This window comes from Dasypus novemcinctus, chromosome 4 (assembly GCF_030445035.2).
Source record: "Dasypus novemcinctus isolate mDasNov1 chromosome 4, mDasNov1.1.hap2, whole genome shotgun sequence".
In the NCBI taxonomy this organism is placed as follows: Eukaryota; Metazoa; Chordata; class Mammalia; order Cingulata; family Dasypodidae; genus Dasypus; species Dasypus novemcinctus.
In genome coordinates this window covers 45,846,039-45,858,217 of record NC_080676.1, presented here as the reverse complement: position 1 = coordinate 45,858,217, position 12,179 = coordinate 45,846,039, and the positions used below count along the sequence as shown (strand labels likewise).

The window sequence follows — 12,179 nt, the reverse complement described above, 5'->3', positions numbered from 1 at the left end:
CTGGGCTCTACTATAAGCATTCATTCATTCATTCATTTATTCCTTACAACATGCTTATGAGAGAAGTATCTTATTCTTGTTTTCCAGAAGACACAGAGAGGTTAAGCAAGTTGCTTAAGAGCAGAGTTGATGACCTGAAGCTGAAGCTATGCTATCTACCTCCTTCCTGAGAAAACATTTAATCTGACAAAAGGAGATGCCCTAATGGGGCACCTGAGTAGTTACGGATGGTTCCAGTACTTCTAAGGAATGTGGTTTTGCTAATGAAAACCATTTTTGTTTTGAATGGGTTATGCCAACTTGGGGAATAGCTAAATTATTTGAAAATTTGAGAGGCCATGTTGGAGAGGAGGTGTGGGAAGAGGAAGATGAGGCAGTTGGTTCCCAGGTAGGAACTCTGGGAGAAAGTGGTGACGAATGTAGATGCTGAGCTTTGAGGGATGGCCCCTCATGAAATCCTGAGTAAAATCTGTATCAGGAAGGCTTTATAAAATTGTATATGCTTTTGGGGAATCAGAGGAACTGAGAATTGAGATAGGTAAGTACAGGAGTGAGGAGTCACATTGAAAATACAAAGAAAAAGTGATTATCAAGAGATCAAGAAGGAAGTGAATCAAAGTTGTAGTTGAAATTCTCCCCTAGCAATGAGGAGGTGGATAAATTTTCAATTGATTTGTAAAGTATTAAAGCCATTCAAAATTTTAAACAATATTTGCATTTAGTACTTTAAAAATATTATTATTTAAGGATGGCTAGAATCCACCCATTTGGCTTTTAGAACCTGAAAGATGTGTAGTCCCCAAGTGCTGTATTGACGCAGTTTTGTTTCTTCTTCCCTTACTGCCAAACAAACTCACCGGTAGGTGGTTTCTGGAAGGAGATCTTTCATAACATGGGTGGTGGTATTGCCCACGGTAATATTAGTGTCTCCAAGATCAATGTTGTAAGCAAGAATTTCAGATCCATTATTGCACGGCTCATCCCAGTTCAATACAAGGCACACAGAAGGTGTATCAGGATAGGAATTGAAGGTCTCTTCCTCCAGAACACAGAGAGTAGAGACAGGGTCGGGGACAGATGCTGGTGTTTGGCAAAGGACAAGCTCACAGTATGGTCCTGTTCCTGCTTGATTGACAGCCTAAAAAAAAGAGAAGAGTAAGACAAAGTCTGAATTACACCATTAGCATATGCTAATGTCAGATGCTGTTAAATAAAACTAAAATAATACACAATTTCCAAAAAAAATTGTAAAAATAATTCCTAGAAAATTTTCATTTTCATAATCACTTTCTAAAGAATGCCCAAAACATCTTTTCCACTAGTAAAGCAAAAAATAATAAAATAGCTACTATCTCCTCTTTTAAAAATTAATTATAAAATAACATTTTGTATTTGCATGGCCCATTTCAGTTTAAATATTATCTTTGGTGGTCTGAGGGAGATTCTAAAGGGCAGGTATTCTTATCTGCATTTTACAGAGAAAGAAACTCAGAGTCAGATTAAATAACTCAGGCTGCAGATTTAGAGGCAAAGCTGGGACTGGAATCCAGTTCGCCTGACTTTAAGTCTTGTACTGCCCTGGTACAGTGAAATTTTAGAAAAGATATCTACTATTTTCTGGGTTAGTGAGAAACATATCTGAAGCTTTTATTAAGAGCAGTACCTGAGACCTTGATCACTCATCACACTTTCAAACACATTTTCTCTTGTTCTCTGGGACTCTGCACTCTTGTTTCTCCTCCTACTTTACCTGCTGCTGCTTCTTAATCACCGTTGCAGGTGCTGCTCACTATGCTAATCACTTAACATTGGTGGGCCCCCAATACCTCTTCTTTGCCATCTCTAACTCTCAGAGATCTCACCCTATCTCACAGAGGTGAATGACATCTATTTACCCAACTCCCAAATTTAGCTGTCTCCTCAAATCTCTGCCTTGAATGCTGTGTATCCAACTGCCTATTAAATATCTCCACTTGCATGTCAAATAAACATCTTACAGTCAAGTGTCCAAACAGTTCCTCACCCTTGCCCCACTTCCTGCCCCAAACCCTCCATCTTCTAGAGTCTTCCCCATCCTTCCAGGTGTTAAGTCCTACCCAGAGTCATTCTTGGACATCTGTCTTCTCTTCCTCTTTTACCTCAGTCTAGTCAACCAGGACATCCTGTACCAGTCAAGTGCAGCTACACTCTCACACCTGATTATTACTGCAATGGTCTCCTAACTATGTTCTGTGGTGGCCCTTGTCTCATAACCTATATTCACAGCAACCAGAGTGATATTGTTACAGCTGTTTAAATCCCTTCAAAATGGCCTCCTACCTCACTCAGAATAAACTTCCAAGTCCTTACAACAGCCTCCATGACTCTATCTGATCTGCTCAACAACCTTACCCCTCCAAAAAAACCATTAACCCTCTGACTTCATTGCCTACCACTCCCCCCCTCACTCACTCTGTTGCAACTACCCTGGCCTATTTGCTGTTCCACAGGTACACCAATTTTGCTCCCACCTCAAGGCCTTTGCACTTGCTACTGCTTCAGTCTAGAAAGCTTCCCCCCAGACATCTGCAGAGCAGGCTCAACCACCTCCTTCAATCTTCTCTCAAGTGTTACCTTTTCAGGGAGCCCGCTCTAAACACCATATTAAAATTTGCAACCTCCCTTGAACCCCTGTGACTGTCCTCATTTTCTATTTCCTTCTTTGCTTTATTCTTCTTCATAGAATTTATCACCAAAGCAAAGTTGTCTATCTCTGTAGTTCATTGTTACCTCTCCAGCAACTAGAATATCTGATGTATTTGAGAGTATGATCTCAGTAAATGTTATTTAAAAAATGCATTTTTTAAAACAGAGATTTAGCAGCCTCCTTACAAAACTCAATAGAATCTAAAACCTAGATCTCATTTACTTCATGAGACAGCTTATGAGGACAAACCTCTAAATTAAAGGAAAATATTTTGAGCCCTTAAATCAAAGGTCTAAAACAAAACTAACAACTGTTGTGTTAAAAAAGCACAGTAAACTGATGCTCTTTACTGTGGTGGCAGACAGTTCTTGATAACCTGACTTGTTCTAAAAAAGAGAGTGTAGCATGTAATTTAACCTTTTCCCAATGATTCAACATCACTACTATGAAGACCAGATAATGTGCCAGGACCATGACTCACTGACAAAGGGTTAATTGTGTCCCATGTGTTCCGTTTGAGATGGAAGGAAAGTGTAAAGCAAAAAAAAAAAAAAAATTCAATCAGAAATGTTTAAGATAAAGCAGGCTTCCGCATTTAACAGATAAACTTCAGTTATGTGGAAAACTAACCTATGCAGAGAATATTTTCTCCAAAGAGTCAGAAAGATTGGTGTAGGTCAATCTGAAGCAAGCAATTTGATCCATCACTTTTATCAGGTGGGAACCTAAAACCAAGCATCTTGGCTTCTTTATTTAAATCTAAGTGTGTGTGAAGACAAAACTCTTCAGGGTCAAGTACCACATCTGATTATCTTTTTATCTCTCATCTTGATCATCCTTTGATCCTGGCACAAAGTAGTGCTCAATAAATGTTACTGAACAAACAGAAAGAAATGGACAAAGACTCCCATTTTCCCATCAGAACAGTAAGGCTTTGCAAAGGGAAAAAATCCATTTATCTAAGTGAATAAAATGTGTTAAAAGTAAACCCTTGATTATTGTCATTCTTAGGGGCTGGGCTATAATCCAATAACTTTGCCTTGACATTATTCTAGGACTCCAATGTGGAAGCTTACATATAACAACTTTCAGAACAGTCACTTAGAGGTGGGACATAGGATTATGTAATTTCATATGTCAGTCCAAACTGATATTACTTGTGGCTCCATTTAACCAGATGGCATATGAATTTTCCATCCTTGGCCAATTTTAAGTGGCCTTCCCACTGAAATGTGTATCTTAGGGTAATTCAGACAGAAGGCATACTCTCTAAGGAGCTGTACCCACTTTTTCCTTGAAGACTTGGCCATTTATTCAGTGAACTGACAAGCAAGAGGCAATGGCAGTGGGGAGTAGAATGGAGAAGAATCTGGTTTTGTTCTTAAGTTTCAGGACCTCCTAAAGATATAGAAATTAATGGCAAAATATCCAAACAACTAAATTTATCTTAATTAAGAGGACTCCTTTTTCCACATCAACCTTTCTGATAGCCTCCATCACAAGCCTTTGAGTAGGTTCACAAAGTGTCTTTCATGGAACCCCAGTACTTGTGAGTAACATCTGAAGTCATGCCAGCCTACCTGTAGTCTACAGCAATATTGTGCAGCAGGCAACAGATCTCTCATTTCAAAGCAGGGGTCTGTTCCGTGATAAACGAGTTCTAAGGATTCCTCATCTTCTCCCCATTCCAACCTGTACTCTGAGATATCAGCACCAGAGCTTTCAGGACTCTGGAAAGTGGAAATTTAAGTAGTTAACACTTCCATTCAGGAGAAGATCCTACCATGTTTACATTCAATCGTCTAAAATGGAAAACAGAACAACATGTCCTAGGTATTTCAAATACATGTAAAAGAAGGGCATGAAAGAGACACTCAACTTCCTCTCAGATCTGACCAGTGGTAAAATTCCCACAACTCTACATGACATAAGCATGTGTCAAAAGAGACTGCTGTATAAAGAGCAAAAAAAATCACTCACATGCTCATTTTGGCTTTATAAGTTCATCATAATTTAAATTTGGTGATAAAGTCAAAGAAACAAATTAATGCACACATGCCTGACTCACCTCCCAGCTCACTAGGACACATCCATCAGGCGTAAAAGAAATACAAGGTGCTTTGCATTGTCCAGGGGGCCCTGCAGCAGTGGTAATTTCTGATACATCAGAATAGGGACCATACTGAAAAAGAAAAAGCACATACATGCCTGTATGCAAGTATATATATGTCTATGTGTACACATGCATGTGTATGTTTGTGTAAGTGTATGATTATGAGAGCTTAAACAAATAAGGGTTAGGCTAACATCATCATCAAAGCAAACAATTTAAAAATATTACCTAATGGTTTTCACTTTCAACTACATATATATATTATATAAGGTTCTCTCCTATATACATCCCCTGCGTGGTAAATGTGTATTATATAGCAATCTCTCATGCAAAAGATTTACCACTTTTAAAAAACTATGATAGCAGAAAGAAAACCACACTGATTCTTGACAGACCATGGCATTCTGTTTTAACAGTTGTCAGAGGACAGAAATGAAAACTAAACCAGATTTAATGCATAAAAATCCACATGGAATTGTTGGTTGATCATCAAATTCTAGGTATTTCTTGTACTTATTGGTATTTTCCATTTTGAAAACTAGCGCTCTTCTCAGTATATCATCATCATCTCATTATTTAAAGGTTTATAATGCACTCCTCTTTTCTTTATATCATCAGTGACCACACTGTTCAGAGACAACCATTACTAGGAAATATATTTTAGAGCTGCAACCACCCATTTTAATTGTAGAATATAAGATATGTCAAAGAGTTGGGACAAAGAGTAAAATAAAATAACTGCAATTCAACAAAGTATGTAACTATGCTTTTCAAAATGGGGGAAAAAAGATTAAAAATAAAAATTTCTCCCATTTCAAACATAACTTGCGAAATCATGGAGGGGGGGTGTGGGAGAAAGGAAGATCTCTGAAATGGACGTCAGAAGGATAAGTGCAAATCAAATACATGGTTAACTTTCAATACAGGAATAAGTCAAAGCTGAAGATATTTTCTTTATAGAATCAATCAACGTAGGAGAAAAAAAGTAAATCTCAAATCAATTCAACTGCACATTTATCTTTGTTATAGAAGAGATTCCCTAAAAAGTTGATGGGGACAAGGGCAAAAATAATAGTAAAATAAAGTTTCTGTGATCACTCCATTCATCCTTTTTTTACTTCTGTAATTATGAGTTTGGGTACAGACTGTCTTATCTACTCATCAATACACTTTTATTGAGGTTAGTGTTTTTTGTTGTTGAGCTGTTTAAATTTTGAATATCTGTGCTGTGTCTGAAATTTTTTTCCTAAAGGAGAATCAGAAGAAATCCAGCTTCTGTTCAAGGGTCCGCTTCTTTTCACAGCCAGCTGTGGCCAAAATGGAACTAAAGAAAAACACCTTTCCATTTTGAAAGGCTTGAACTGGACTTCCAAGAACTAAAAAGAAATCACCATCAGCTTAGTGTCAATGAACCAATGAGTCCCACAGTTTCTGGCTCACTGAGTCCACATGATGAATCTCTCCAAATCCCATAACTTCATATTTTCCAAAATACAGAGGATACAATATAGATGTGTATACTCTCCATCTCTGATACTCAACTTCAAAAGTCCAAATGGACAGTCAGAGGAAGGGCTGGAAAGTTTTACAATCTGGCCTTGGCACTACTGCATTTTTAAAAACTGATGTTAAGACACTGCCTGACAATTTAGAAATGAGATCTAGAAATATTATATAGTCCTAATTTCCCATGACTGGTAAAAACAGTCCAAAGCTTCTACAGGGTGATGTTCTTATTAATCTTGAGTATTATCTTAATGGAATGTTATGAAGACAAAAGAAATGGAAAGTCCCAGTACTGGGTCTATATGAAATCACAACTATCTATCAATTCACAAATAAGATTTTATATATACTTCTTTAATTGTTGTCAAGCTTGGATGGATACTGCTGAGGTATGTCAGGAGGGTGGAAACAGAAGTATTGTGGTGAAGGTGCAGGGCCTTACACTTACCCCTCCATCGTTTAGAGCCCTCACCCTGAACCGATACAGAGTTCCAGGAAGCAGGTTCCCAACCGTGCACTCCAGGTCTGGCCCATGGTACACCTCCGAAGCTACATCCTCGGGTTCCGTCATCTCTACACTGTATTCTGAGACCTCACAGCCACTTTCAGATGCAGGAACATCTGGGAATAGAGAATTTTTTTCTTTTCAAAATGTTTTTAGGCTTCCAGTTGACCAAATAACACCTGATTTTCCCTAAGTTTTGCAAAACATCATGTAGATGGTCTGTCCTTAGCATTTCTCTTACAAAAGCAACCCCTCTTCAATAATCACTGTATTGTTACTACAGTAATTCTAGTAATTAGAATTCTTATTCTAATCCAGGCATATTTCTTTACATTTTGGTTCAAGATAGAGGGAAGAGCTAGAGAAAGAATCTTCTCTTTACCTTGAAACTAAAAGTAACTTTGCTCTGTTAAATCAAGATGCAGGACCCCAAATCGGCACAATTTCCTTATTTTTTAGGCATAGGTGGTGGGAAAAATACTCTGCTAGAATTTTGCAAGTTTATAACTTGCAATACAGTAAGAGGTAAACTGCTGATACCTTGGGAAAGGGTAATATAAGAGTAAATACTGAAAAACCACCAGGGCCCACACGAGACAAAGCAGCAGTTTTATACACAGAGAGGAAGAGGCATTAGATGTTATCTGGCGAAACATTTCTAGATTAATCTCTAAAATAAGCTTAACTTTTCTTTTTATGAATAAATTTTAAAAATTCCTGAGGAAGACTGGCTGGATAGAAACTTCCTCTAGCAGAGTGTCCTCTGAAGGGCAGAGGACCAATGACATGTGTGATACCATCAGGAATGAGACAAGGAACAGTATAGGGGACAATACAAACTCAAGTCAATATACATGAAAAAGAAGATGAGCATATCTTCAATAGAAAAAAGTGGTTTTCAGAAGGAAGACTTGAAATTTAATTACAAAGCATTCCATCTTAAACCCAATCTCCAGAGGTCCAGACTGTCAATGTCAATGTGAAGATTTGTTCACTCACCCCACTCTAAGTGGACTTCTTTGTGTTTTGGTCTACCCAAAACCCTCGGTGGCCGACACTGACCTGGTGCAATGCTTAGTGTGCGAACAGGGAGACTTTCAGAACACTGTGGGAAAAACACCAGAGAGAATCATCTCTTAGTTACTGTGAATTATTAGACCTCAGCATAACAGGCAAATTCCACCCCACAAATGTAAATGCTACCAAAAGGGGGTTAAATGCTAAACCTGTACACACATCATTATATGCTTTTTATGCAGTAAGATCTCCAGCTGTTTGCGAGTATGTGTGTGTGCGTGTTCTATGTGTGGTCCTACACTGCACTGACACTGGTAAAATTAAGAATGATTATTTCTAAAGTCAATTAGTAGATGTGAGTGTTAAGGACACAATTATTTTCCTTTAAGCCAAAATTAGAAAGACTCTTCATGAGGACAGAAGAGAACACAACACAACAGCTGGATGAACTTTTCAAATGGCGCCATAAATGGCCAACCATCTAGGTATACAGCAGAAAAGCAAAGGAAGTTATATTAATCAATTGAGTCTAACATTAATCAGCAGGTTCTGTTAATACTAAAATAAGTAGTCCTTCTTTTTGTAGGATCTGCTTAAGTGAGGCTGGTGCTGTAGAAGCTGACCCTCATTTTGGACAGCAGAAAAGAAGGCAGACGTGGGCAGCTCAACCAAACTAAGTCTTCTTCCTTAGGAGAAGAGGTGCAGAAGACACATGCTGAATACATTCAAGCAGCACAACCTTACTCCACCTTGTACGGTGCCTTGTGATAACCCAGTAATAATCAGTGGCTTTGACTATACTCCACTTTGGCAGAGGTCTGGTACTGCATAAGAATGGTCTAACTGACCTTCTTCTCAAAAGTCTGGGCAATCTAGACCTTGTGGTACCATTATCCTTGGTGTGGAAAAAAAAACAATCTCAAGGTACGGGAGGTGGGGTGAATCATTAACCAAACAAAAGGTGGCTACAAGCCACCTTACCACTCTATCTCTAAGCATTAATGGTTTCAAGCCACAATGGTAAAAATTCCTCTTGCTTCTCACTGACTTCTCTGAATATAAGTTAAAGCTCTTCAGCCAACAACTATCTTATTTCTACAGTCCTTTAAAGTTAACAAAGAAATTTCGTGTACATACATGGTTATTTTAAGCCCGTAAGAACACTGTTGGGTTGAAACTGAGACTCCTGACATTTTAACTGGATGGTATAAGGTCATATAAATATCTGACACAAAAGGTCTGTTGCCTACAGCTGTGCAAGCTGGGCACTGCACAATTGTAGGAGATGCCATTTAACTCATTCATCATAAAGATACCAATTTAGTATAACAATTTTTCCAGCAGATGGCAGTACAGTATCTTGAGGGAAGTATGTCCCAAATTCTCACAGAATCGCTAGATGTGGTTAATAGCAGAGCTGTGCAGGGGGTCTTCTCTTTTTCACTCTGAATTCTATGCCTATTTAGCATTGCAAGAACTCAGTGAGGTTCCCTTTGTTTAGCTAATGCAAATTCCAGACAACATTCAATTTTCTGCTGCCACATGTGATCATGCCAAAGTCTTATAAGAAATAATTAGTGACAAATGTACCTGAATGTACTACAATGCAGTTGAGAATCATTTGGATCTATCTTTCATGTCCTCTAAAGCACAATTCCTAATGTGATACCATAGCAGGGTTAATTACCAAGAAACATTTTAAAGACACAGTTTTATTCTGCTATAGAAAGGTTGTACAAATTTGACCAAAGATGTTTAGTTCTATATTGAAACAAAACGAACCTCGCTGTGTCCACCAGTACTGATGCAGCATGCTCGGAGTCTGTACAAAGTGCCTGGTTTCAAGTGGATGAAAGTGTATTCGGTAGCGGATCCACTGTATGCCACTTCCCACTGATTCGCTGTAAAACAAGACTCATGTATGAGTTTATGCCTTTTATAAAAATGAAATTTTATCAACCTTTACTGATGATAAAACGCTTCAAGTGATTTCCAGGAAAAGCAGTATTTCCTATTCTTTTCTTACAGTTAAAGGGCTCTCCTTCCATTTCATTTACTAAGTTAAATACTAAATTAACATGGAGATATAATTAATGCCACTGAATTATACACTAAAAATGGTTAAATGGCAAATTTTATAAGGTGTGTGTGTGTGTATGTATATCTAAAACCATAACAAAGTAACAATAACAACAAAAACATGGAGCCATTTTTAGATATTCAGAATTGGTGGCTACATGACTTCTTATTCCCATTATTACATCATTACATATGAGGTTTGGATGCTAGAAACCATATGAAATTTGTAGTTACAGCACTGTGGGGAGTGAGAAAAGGAGATGAGGAATGGAATTGGGCATTGTATTATGGCATGAGGAAGTCTATAGGCACTCAGCCAAAGATATCTGGCACTTCTTGGGATAAAGAAAGCAGGGTGGCTAGAGGGGTTGCGGTGCCTGATAAGGCTGATACCACTGGAGGAAAAAGCAGCTGGGGTTACTTCAAACACTTGCTGACCTCAAAAATGTTGGTGGCTGGGATAATTTTCCCCACCTCTTTGGTGCCACTATGTTTTGCTTCTAGCTGACTATTTTATAAAAAACTTTTAACTCCATGGCTTGTTTTAGGGGAAATATTTTTACCCTATTCTACGATATTTTACTAGCGTAATTACCACAAATTCCCTCAGTTGTTTGTTAGGCTAGAATTACAATTAAGTCACAGGCACTAACATCATATGAGAAAGGAGAATATTAGACACAATTAACCTGACATTGCCCAGAAAAGACAACAGGAAGCAGGGGCAAGTGAAAAGATTCAATTCATCACTTGCTCATGTACTGGCAAGGTGGTTAACTTTAAAATACAGAGTAACATCTACTTTTGATTTGGCATCAGCGGTGCAAATTCAAAACAGACTTTGGTTTCTTGAGTAAATGGCATGTACATGACTTCTAGGTAGGTTTCCTAATGTAAAAACAAAATAAAAAAAAAAAACAACCAACAAAACCTAAACCAGGTTTTCCATGTAGAATATGGTTTTATGTTAAGAACAGTTATACCAATCTCAAGAATTCTCAAGTTTTTAGTTTGAAAATAGGACCTGATAGACATAAAAGAAAAAAGGAATAATTTCACTTGCTACCAAAGATTCAGTATCATTTTTCTAAAACATGCTTCATTTCAGAGCCTGTTTCCAACTTATGCTTTCTGCTGATTGCTTCTAACAATTTCTCTGTTTAAAGGAGTTTCCAGAAAAAGCAGGCAAGATAAGGGATATAAAGTTTAGTTATTTATTCTGTTAATTAGCAACTTTGGTTTTAAAAAAAGACAACATGGAAAATAGAAAAAAGATGACAGACACGTACGTTTCTTTCAAGTTCACTCTGTTCACTTGAAAGAGAAGAAACTGTTAACATGTGATTAAGATTTATACTTTCGGGAAGTGGACTTGGCCCAGTGGATAGGGCATCCGTCTACCACATGGGAGGTCCGCAGTTCAAACCCCGGGCCTCCTTGACCCAGGTGGAGCTGGCGCATGCACAGTGCTGATGTGCACAAGGAGTGCCGTGCCACGCAGGGGTGTCCCCCGCGTAGGAGAGCCCCACGCACAAGGAGTGCGCCCCGTAAGGAGAGCCGCCCAGCACTAAAGAAAGTGCAGCCTGCCCAGGAATGGCGCCGCATACAAGGAGAGCTGACGCAGCAAGATGACACGACAAAAAGAAACAGATTCCTGTGCCACTGACAACAGAAGCGGACAAAAAGAAGAGCATGCAGCAAATGGACACAGAGAACAGACAACTGGGGGGGGCAGGAGGGGAGGGGGGAAGGGGAGAGAAATAAAATTAATCTTTATGAAAAAAAAAAAGATTTATAGTTTCATCACTGAAAGTAATGACTTCCCATTATTACTATAAAATATTTACCATATTATAAAATAGGGCTTGCTACTAGATTTGAATAGAAAGATTTCTAAAAACTTCACCTTCAAAATTTCCATCAGTAATCTCCAGCAAATAGGTGAGACTTTCTGAACCACCATTGTCCTTTGGAGGATCTAGAAAGCAAGCAAATGTCTTACTAGTTACTAAAGATATCAACTTTTATTGCTAACACATAAAATCATATAGATTATAATGTCCTAACTCTGGGCTTGACCAAAAGGCAAAATAATTTTTCATTTCATCCAACTTCTTTCTTGAAAAACAAAACCAACCAACCCAAGAAACTTGTAATATTATAAGATTATTCAAAGTTCTTAGAGCAAGAAATGTCAGTTATTATTAATTTAGTGAAACGAATAAAATTCAATATATGGATTGATTTTTCTAAGAGTTATGTTAATAAATTTA

General features: G+C 38.0%; 1 protein-coding gene across 24 annotated transcripts in view; it reads right to left on the bottom strand.

The window, feature by feature from the left end:
• Positions 1-12,179, bottom strand: part of FNDC3B (fibronectin type III domain containing 3B) — a 366,392-nt gene that overhangs the window by 42,332 nt on the left and 311,881 nt on the right. For all 24 annotated transcript variants that reach the window (XM_058295312.2, XM_058295320.2, XM_058295311.2 and 21 more), the window contains 7 exons: positions 11,813-11,884; positions 9,610-9,728; positions 7,810-7,915; positions 6,754-6,926; positions 4,755-4,868; positions 4,267-4,416; positions 858-1,138 (listed from right to left, as the gene is read on the bottom strand). In XM_058295312.2, coding sequence (XP_058151295.1) covers positions 858-1,138; positions 4,267-4,416; positions 4,755-4,868; positions 6,754-6,926; positions 7,810-7,915; positions 9,610-9,728; positions 11,813-11,884 — 1,015 coding nt within the window. The remainder of the gene's footprint in view (positions 1-857; positions 1,139-4,266; positions 4,417-4,754; positions 4,869-6,753; positions 6,927-7,809; positions 7,916-9,609; positions 9,729-11,812; positions 11,885-12,179) is intronic.